This window comes from Aegilops tauschii, chromosome 6 (genome assembly GCF_002575655.3).
Source record: "Aegilops tauschii subsp. strangulata cultivar AL8/78 chromosome 6, Aet v6.0, whole genome shotgun sequence".
Classification (NCBI taxonomy): Eukaryota; Viridiplantae; Streptophyta; class Magnoliopsida; order Poales; family Poaceae; genus Aegilops; species Aegilops tauschii.
The window spans coordinates 494,938,220-494,947,115 of record NC_053040.3 but is presented as its reverse complement, the minus strand read 5'-3'; the positions used below and the strand labels follow the sequence as shown (position 1 = coordinate 494,947,115).

The 8,896-nt window shown below is 57.0% G+C and overlaps 1 protein-coding gene across 1 annotated transcript; it reads right to left on the bottom strand.

Annotated features, from left to right (window-relative positions):
* Positions 1-527: 527 nt before the first annotated feature.
* LOC109787264 (chitin elicitor receptor kinase 1-like) lies at positions 528-5,175 on the bottom strand. Its single transcript, XM_073502728.1, has 11 exons — positions 4,436-5,175; positions 3,615-3,650; positions 3,240-3,368; positions 2,597-2,796; positions 2,352-2,441; positions 2,124-2,217; positions 1,886-2,037; positions 1,699-1,790; positions 1,428-1,569; positions 1,201-1,299; positions 528-1,127 (listed from the first exon to the last, which is right to left on the bottom strand). The coding sequence occupies exons 1-11, from the start codon at positions 5,094-5,096 to the stop codon at positions 975-977; spliced, it is 1,848 nt and encodes a 615-aa protein (XP_073358829.1). The 5' UTR covers positions 5,097-5,175; the 3' UTR covers positions 528-974.
* Positions 5,176-8,896: the final 3,721 nt, after the last annotated feature.

Genomic DNA, 8,896 nt, shown 5'->3' with positions numbered 1-8,896 from the left:
CTTGACAGGAGGCGGTATCAGGGTGGTGACCACCCCGTGAGCCAAACCCCTAGTGTCGATGATGACGTCGTGGCCATCGGGCCCGTGGTGCCCAGCGTTGTCGACTGGATCTGTCGGCCGAGACCGCACCACCGCATCCTCCGGTATTGCTGGAGCCAATGCAAGCACTGGGTGCAGCGAGATCCGGCCCACCTGGGTCTGGGTGCGCAACTCATCGAGCTGCTGATGTAGGTTGGTGACCACCGGCCGCCACATCTCGATAGATGCCTAGATTGCTTCGAGGCGGTCGTCGTTGGCGACGCGCCTGTCGTTGACCGTCTTCGCCAAAGCGGTGATCTGCTCCTCCATGGCTTCCGCTTGGCGAGCTTGTTTGGTCTGGTAGCTCAGTCGCTGGTAGATTGAATCCAGGATCTCTCACCTCTGATACCACTTGTCACGGGCCTAATACCACTTGTCACTGGCCTCTAGTGATCTAGGGAAGGAGGAGGAGTGGAGGCAGGAAGAACAAGGACAAATGGAATCTAGGATACGCGAGGAAGAGCAGCTTCTCTGGTTCGACCTAAATTGTCATTACACAGCATAACCCTCACACACGCGGACGCAGCTTCCTATAACTCCACCACGGCACGCAAGCCGCTACCAACCCCTCTGGCCCACTGGGCAGCGACACACACACACACGTTGTTCACTTCAGTCATGCGCTCGTCGCGTGACCCATCGCTCCATCTGTCCCACTGGTCGGTGCGGTTGCCCTGGTGTGCGTGACACACATGCACATGTCTCATGGCATGTATCTAATTTTCTATGCAGAGGCCGGAGGTTATCCTCCTTTATGAAGAAAAATGTATCTAATTTCCTATTTAGCTTTTCATGGAAGAAAAAAGGGCTCTACAAGGCGTGTGTTTGCTTCTTGACATAAAGGAAATGTGCCCTGATCTACAATGCCAGCCAGGGGAGACATGTGGGTAAGGAGGTCATCTCCCGGACATGAGGTTCACCAAGCCTGGGTTTTTCATATCCCAGAACTCGCTCATGGAAGAGAGCGTCATCAGCGCGACAACCACGGACCTCATCGTGGGCCTCAGCTTGGGGTCCTCTTCTGTGCATGCGTTCGCCAGGTGCGTCATCTGCACGTAGAAGGCAGCATATAATTTTATCCAATCGAACGAGCAAGCAGGGGCCTGGGCATGTTTTTCTAACCATGAGAATTGCATCGACGGGATAGTCGTCTCCCAGCTTTGGATCGATCAGCTTCTGGAGGCCTTCTTTTGGATCCAGTGCAGTGAGAGCCTCTTCAAACTACAAGATTCAGTATGGTAACAAGTCATCAAACAGCCAAAGAAGGAACTGGACCCAAAAGCGGCCAGGCTAGCGGTTTTATGAAGCACCGAGAGCAGAAAGTATAACTAGCTCAGAAACACAATTACCAGATAAACCAGTCCCCTTGAACCACTAGCAGATCCATCGGTTGGTCGGACAATGGCATCTTTGCCTGAGATAAGTTCGTACAAGACAACACCAAAGGCATACACATCAACCTTACGAGAAATATCGCCGTATCGAACGTATCTGCCAAAACCATTTCCCATAATTGTCAACATTGATAATAAATCAGCAACTACTCTGCAGTTAGCAGAATGACAAAAGTAGATGTTCATTCCTCAAAAAAAAAAAAGAGTAGAAGTTCACGAAACCTACTCTGGAGGCATGTAACCGAATGTACCAACAACACGTGTTTGCAAAGATGCACCACCAACTTCTGTAAGCTTTGTCAGACCAAAATCTGCAACCTGGAAGATACGCATAAACAACAGTACTTCGTGAATGTACATATAGAACACATGGATCGATGGACATTACATATAAACACTTGAATCATTCCTACCTTTGCACGGGTGTTCTTGTCTATCAAGATGTTTGCGGATTTGATGTCCCGATGTATGTAGACTGGAACGGTATGCTCATGAATGTACTCAAGACCTCTTGCTGAATCTAGCGCAATCCGAACTCTTTCAGCCCAAGAAAGAGGCTCGTAATCTATACAAATGTGCCGAGAGATTAATTTGCAAGAAGCAACAGGGCAGAAAAAGGCACATTCGGTATTTCGAGAGGCAGAACATTACCAGTCCCGCGCAAATGCTGGCTTAAGTTGCCATTCTCGACAAATTCATAGACAAGGAACAAAGAACTCTCTGTGCAATAACCAATCAAGCGCACCTGCATGGCATCGAACATTGAAACGGCAAATTAACCTGACTAAAGATTTACGAGATCGTCCCCATGGAAAATCAACATTAACGTCCCATTAAAAAGCAGTGTCAGTTAGGTGAACAAATAGAAGATTTACGAACCAGATTTAGATGGTGAACATGTGTCAAAACCTTTAACTCGGCAAGAAACTCCTGAGTAGCCTGCATGTCCATTTTTTTTATGGCGGCTTTCTGGACAGTGGACAACACAAGAGAAACAAAGCAAGTCATTTCGAATGAAGAACGTATCATGATATTGCATGATTGCAATCATGAACCTTCACAGAGTTATGATTTTGGCATGTGGGTTTCTGAAATGCAACTGAATTATTATTTTCTGAACTAACCTCGCCTACAAGCTCAGCATAATAGACAGCACCAAAACCACCTTGTCCAATTTTATGAGTTATGTTGAAGCCTTCTGTAGCATTAAAAAGTTCTTGGTACGTGAACTCGACTGATTTGTCAACTGTAATGCCAGCAGCTAATGAAGCTACGTCAGCTTGAGTGGCCGATGATGTCACCTTTTGCATTAATATTGTACTGGCTGGAACAAAAAGAATAATAGTTCAGAAATAAGAAGGCACATTCTGTTGTGATTAATATCAGTCAAGGCCTGGTGAAGGAAGCACAAAAAAGAGAAGAAAATTGGAAGCATAATTCAAGGTTATCTAACTTTCTCTATCTTCCAAAAGTAGACTTATAGATCCCTGACATACCTCGTTGGTTACACTTGAAGTCTCTCAAACTATTACTCATAATCATAACTCATATCATACACTATTTACTCCACAATATTTCCAGGCTAAATATAGTTGCTCATAGGATAAACTAGCATGGCTTCAAACCACCCAAATCCACGCATATCCTTCTAGCAGAAAATCGTTGAGACGAACGAAGGACAGATATTAACTTGAAGTGGTGAAATTAGGACACGCATATGCTTGTATACAAACAAATTACAGGACTAACTCTCAGTTGCAAGGTTACCTAGCCGCAGTGCATTCTGTTTCGCCTTTCTTCGCCTATAAAACAAGAATAACAAGACACCCAAGACTGGTGCCACTACACCAGCCACAACACTTCCTGCTATTGCTCCTGCTGAAACCTTTTTTCCTGTACCGAAGAGTTGAATATGAATAAGCATCATAGTACTCTCACAGTAGCCGACAATAATATCCAGTTTTTCCTCCCCAAAAAAACTTAACGGCGAGCAATAATTAGCTCGTGAAAGGACGAAGTCTGACTATACTGCACAAGATGAGGGATACTTATCAGCACAACTGCATGAGAATAAACGTAACATGCATGACCAAGAAAATTAAGTGGATAAGGGTATAACTTCAAATAACAATTCTTACCCTGCTGATGATTTAAGAGGACGGTAACTTCCATCGGGATCTGGGAAACCAAATAAGCAGAGTAAAAAAAATTAGGAAGATGTGATCAACTCTCCGCAACATATAAATGATGCATCAAGTCAACTTAAGCCTTGACATTCGAGAAGACCACTGTAACAACATGGTATCATCAAATGGATTGGATTGTTGCGTTTCACTTTAATTTGTTTCTTGAAATTGATATTTACAATTTCTAATTATTAAACTAGTTTCCAGGTAGAGAGTATCTGGAACATGTACTTGTGAGCAATGTGTCATGAATGATCGTGTCTGAATTCCATTAATCATGCAAGTCGCTATTAGGGTCGTAACCTAATCCATGACCTACTTCCTTCTAATTATCAATGTACATATCGGGTAGTCTTTCCAGTATAAAACAAAGTATATTGCATTCCATTGACAATCGACCAATTTCCTTAAGCTTTCCATACTTAAATACATTCCAGCAAATACTGATTCTATGATAAACATTATATATATAAAGTAATTCCATGCACAAATACATTATACATGTGTATTTCGATGATGGGATGTTCGGAACATTAAAAGGTCCAAGTAGTTTGAATATAGTTGCAGGACATATCACTATTCCAACAATATTTAGGCATTTTTATCCAAGTTAATACGCTATATATATGCATGCAGAAATGGCATGGCGCAACCCACGGAATCTGCAGCAACGTAGATCAATATCAATCAATACTATGTGGCAACAAATGGCACATAAAGGAAGAAACGTGTGAGGTGCACCATAGAGAGAGGAGCTACGATCGAAGCCTCGCGTACCTTTGGCAGGGATATACACGATGCCGCTCCCGGTGGCACCATCCATGCCGGGATTATACCTCCTAAGTGTGTCCATCTGCTCCGGCGACGAGAGGTCACGAGTTGCGGCGACCGAGGCGAGCGTATCCCAGTCCCTTAGCGGGAATGTGCGGAAGAGACTGTAATCCGTGGAGATCCCGGCGTCGCCGCAGGAGCAGTTGACGGTGGCGTTGACGATAGCGTCGTCGGGGATGTTGTTGGGCGGGTACGAATTGGTGGCCTGCAGCCAGTCGGCGGTGGTGAGGTTGTTGAAGTTGCTGGCGATGCTGGCGTAGGTTTCTCCCGTGACCACTCTGTAGGGGATGGAGGCGGCGAGGTAGGTGGAGGCCGGGTCGGAGGGCCGCGCGAGGCACTTGCAGGGGAAGGGGACGTCGACGCGGTCCCCGGTGGTGACGTAGTCGATCCTGGGGAGCCCGCGGTTATACTTGGCAAGCGCTCGGTAGTCCGAGATGCCGAAGAGCTGCGCGATGAAGGTGACGTTCATGTTCTTCGTGACGTAGTAGGAGGCCAGCGCGAGGTCGCAGCCCTCGCTGCAGCCATCCCTGGCCGCGGTGGCTGTGTTCGAGGCTAGGAGGAGGAGGAGGAGCAGGAATGGTAGGAAAAGAGGCGGCGGAGCTTCCATGGCGCGGGTAGGAGAAGAGGAGGAGCAGCAGGAATGCTACCCTTGGAGACGAGAGAGTCTGTAGACTCGCTGATGCGTTGGGAGCGGTGGACTCGGTCGCATGTTTTCTTACTTTTCAACAAAGGCGGTTCGTCCCTAGCTGGTGATGGTGGCACTACTAGCTTCTGGGAGGATTCATTCATGCCTCTTACTAGTCAGCAATATCCTTCCAACACGGTACAAGTGTTGGCAGGGACACCACTATCGAACATTGACTTTTGCTGGACTTTATCCTTATAGGTGGTTCCTCTCGGAAGAAAACAAAAAAATTGAAGATGGAAGGCCCGGGCTCTGGCGACTCCGGCTCCCCGCGGGGCGACGCGCCCGCCCTGCTCCTGCCAGCGCCGCCCGCCCTCCCGGCCCCGTCCGCTGGTGACCCCGCCGCCCCCCTCTCCCCGCCTCCCCCCTCCTCGCCGTCCCCTGGACCCCCGGGTAGGGTGGTCTGGGCGGATCTGGCTGAGGACGCCGACCGCGCCGCCGGCCGGCCGGTGGACTGCCGCGACCGGGTCCCCCGCCCGCCCCGGCGCGCCCGCCGCCGTCCCGCTCTGCCGGCGGCCTTACTCTCGGGGGTGGGAGTTCGGGCGCCCGGGCGCGGACGAGGCCTCCCCGCCGGCTGCTGCATGCTCCGCCGGGCGTTGGGGAGAAAGGCAAGGACTTGGGCCCCGGGATTGGCCGCCGTCGCTGCCGGAACGCTGGCTGGGGTGTCGCCGGCCGAGCCGACTTTGGCCCCGCTCGCTCGTCGTGGTGCTCCTCTGGCCGGCTCGCCCTGGCCCGCCCGGCCGCGCCGCCGCCGCCGCAGGTTGTCGGCTCCCCCGCGCTCTCCCGGCGCTCCCCCTTTCGCCCCTTCATTGCTTTCTTCGGCTCCTCAAGACTGTGCTGCTCGACGTCCCCCCGTCGCCCTGCCTCGCCTCGCCCCCCAACCCCCCCCCCCCTCGCCGGCCGTCGGCCGCCTTACCCGCGCCGGCGGCGGCTGGGGATGCCCTAGCCGGGCGCGTGGTTCCCGTCCCTGGGCTGGGCCGCCCGATTCTGGGCCTGCGGCCTGGAGTGGGCCTGCTCCCCTCCCCGCACCGGCTGTCTGGCCCACCTGACCTGTCTGGGCCGGCTGGACCGCCCCAGCCCACTAGGGACCCAGCGCTGGCCTCGGCCCACCCCAGCCCCGCCTGGGGGAGGATTTGGCTCCCGCGAGGGTTTCCCCTCCAGCCGCCTCCCCCCCCCCCCCGCGCCCGCTCCTCGTCTGCATCCTCCTGCTCCCTCCTCCCGCCCCCGTCGCCCCCTCCGTCCCCACCTCCCGCCGCGGCCCCTCCGCCCATCCCCATGACGCGGGATTGGGGAGATGGCTCTGGGCGCCCTAAGCGCCCCCTCGAGGAGTCCCGCGCGACCTCCCGCGCCTCGCCGGACGGCCACCGCCGGGAGGCTGACCTCCGTCGCCAGCTGACCTCCCGGGAGCCCCGGCGTTCCCCGGCGCGCGACGCCCCGCGCTCCCGCTCCCCCGCCCGCGACTCCCGGCGCTCCCCTCCACGCGATTCGCGCCGTTCCCCGCCCGGTTCTGACCGGCGTTCCCCGGCGCGCGGAGATGGCCGGCACTCCTCGCAGCGGGATGTGGACCGGCTCTCCTGCGCGGGAGAGCCGCCGCGACCGCCCCCGCTCCCCTTCGCTCGCCGTCGCCCTCCCGGCCGCTCCCCGTTAGCGCCGAGGCGGCCCCTCCGCGCCCCTACCAGGCCCCCCCCCCCCCCCCGCAACCAACCAAGCTTGCCTCCCGACCAGGGGGGCGCCGGGGCTCGGGGTCGCCAAGGTGCCAAGAAGAAGAAGCGGAAGGGCCCCGGTCGCCCGCCCAACCCCACGGCCCCGACTCCTGCATCCTCGGCCGCGGCCGTTTCCGCCCCCCCCCCCCCCCCCGCGCGCGATCCCCCGCCGTGCTTCACCTGTGGTATTGCCAGATCGAGTGCCCCAACCCGCCGATGTGCTACCTCTGCAAGGGCTCGGGCCACCCCGCGGCCCTCTGCCCGGACCGCCCGGTGTCGGAGGAGCTCATGATGTACGGCCACGGCATTGAGGGTCTCGGCTTCTTCCACATCGAGGTCGAGGACGTCCCTCCCCCATCCCCTTCACTCCTTGCGGTCGTGACCATTGTGGGGGCGGGGGTCGCCTCACCGGAGATGATCGAGGCCGAGCTTAACCACCTCTGCCGCCGTGTCTGGGACTGGCAAGTGACTCCGACCTCGGACAACTCCTTCACCGTGGTCTTCCCCGACGCCCTTAGCCTGGGCCTCTGCACCCGTAGCGACGACATCACCCTCGCCCTCAACAAGCTCGTCGTCAACATCTCTGAGCCCCTGATGGACCCCAAGGCTGTGGCCGTGCTGGATACTGCTTGGATCCTCATCGCTGGCCTCCCCGACATTGCTCGCTCTGAGAAGGTGATCCGCAGTATGTCCAAGCTCCTGGGCAAGGTGGTGGTGGTGGACGAGCTCTCTCTCCGCAAGGAGGAGGAGGTCCGTGTCAAGGTCAAGTGCCTGGACTCCTCCACCCTCCGTGCCACCGTCCGAGTCTTCTTCAATGACCAGGGTTTCGACCTCAAGATCTACCCCGAGCCTCCCAACCACATCGGCCGCCCCCGACGCTTTACTGAGGACCACTTTGCCGGGGGAAGCGCGGACCACCGCGACGACTCCCACTACCGCCGTCCGCGCCCCTCCCGCCACGACGACCCGGAGGACGACGATGAGCGCTCAGGCCGCAGCCGCTCCCCCTCGCCCGTCCCTTCGGACCCCCCTCCGGGGCGCGGGCATTCGGGAGCGGGCCGGTCGCGGGGGTTGGCCTCCGTCGAGGCGGCCCCCGCCGCGCTGCCCGACTCCTCCCCCTCCTCTTCGGCCGAGCTCAGCGACATCTCCAGCGTCAGTCTCCTCGTCCTCCCGGCATCTTCGCCGCGCTCGCCGTGCCTCTCCACCGAGGCCGCCCCGCCACCTCCGCCCCCGACGGTGGCCTCTTTGCTGCTGTCGGGCTCGCCGACGTTGGATCCCGCCCCCCTTGGGTCTGCCCCGGCTGACCCTCCTGGGGAGGATCCTCCGTCGCCTCCCGCCTCTCCACCGGCTTCCGCTCCCGCCCCGGTGGCCGACCTGCCTGCCCCGGACCCGCCCTCTCCCGACTTGGCGGGGTCCGGTGCCCTGCTGGCGCCATCGGATCCAGCGTCCCCGCCGCGCCTGCTCCTGGTGGCCTCCGCTGATGTGGCCACCCCTGTCGCCTCCCACCCGCCTCGGTCGGTTCCGTACGTCCGCCGGGCTCGGGCCTCGTCGACTCCGGTGACTGCCTCCCGCCGCAGTGCCCGACTCGACGCGGACCGCCCGGCCGGCCTCCCGGTTCCGTCCATCTCAGAGCGGGCGGAGATCCGGGCTGCGGCCCGGAACCTCGAGACAGGTGCGTCCGACACCCCCTCCAGTTCTTCCGTCTGCTCATTTTCTGCGCTCGAAGCGATCCCGCTGGGCCGCCTCGCCAAGGTGGCCCTAGACTCGGCTATAGTTTTCAGGGGGGAACCCGGGCCCGCCTCCTCCGCACCCCGGCACCCCAGACCCCTTCTGGGTTGCCGGCCGAGGAAATCCGTGGTCGCACTCAATCCCGCACTGCCGCTCTTAGATCCCACAGTGCTTCCACCGTCTTGGGGTCAAGCAGCCCCTCAATGGCGGTTTAGATGCGTGCCCTCTTCTGGAACATCCGCGGCTTCGGCCATGACGGCCGCCGCCGCCAGCTAGTTGAGTACATCCGTG

Coding starts and splice junctions, on each gene's coding strand:
- LOC109787264 (XM_073502728.1), bottom strand. CDS start 5,096: ATGGAAGCTCCGCCGCCTCTTTTCCTACCATTCCTGCTCCTCCTCCTC. Junction 3,369..3,614: donor CCGTCCTCTTAAATCATCAG/CAGGGTAAGAAT, acceptor AACTCTTCGGTA/CAGGAAAAAAGGTTTCAGCA. Junction 2,218..2,351: donor ATGTTCACCATCTAAATCTG/GTTCGTAAATCT, acceptor GATGCCATGCAG/GTGCGCTTGATTGGTTATTG.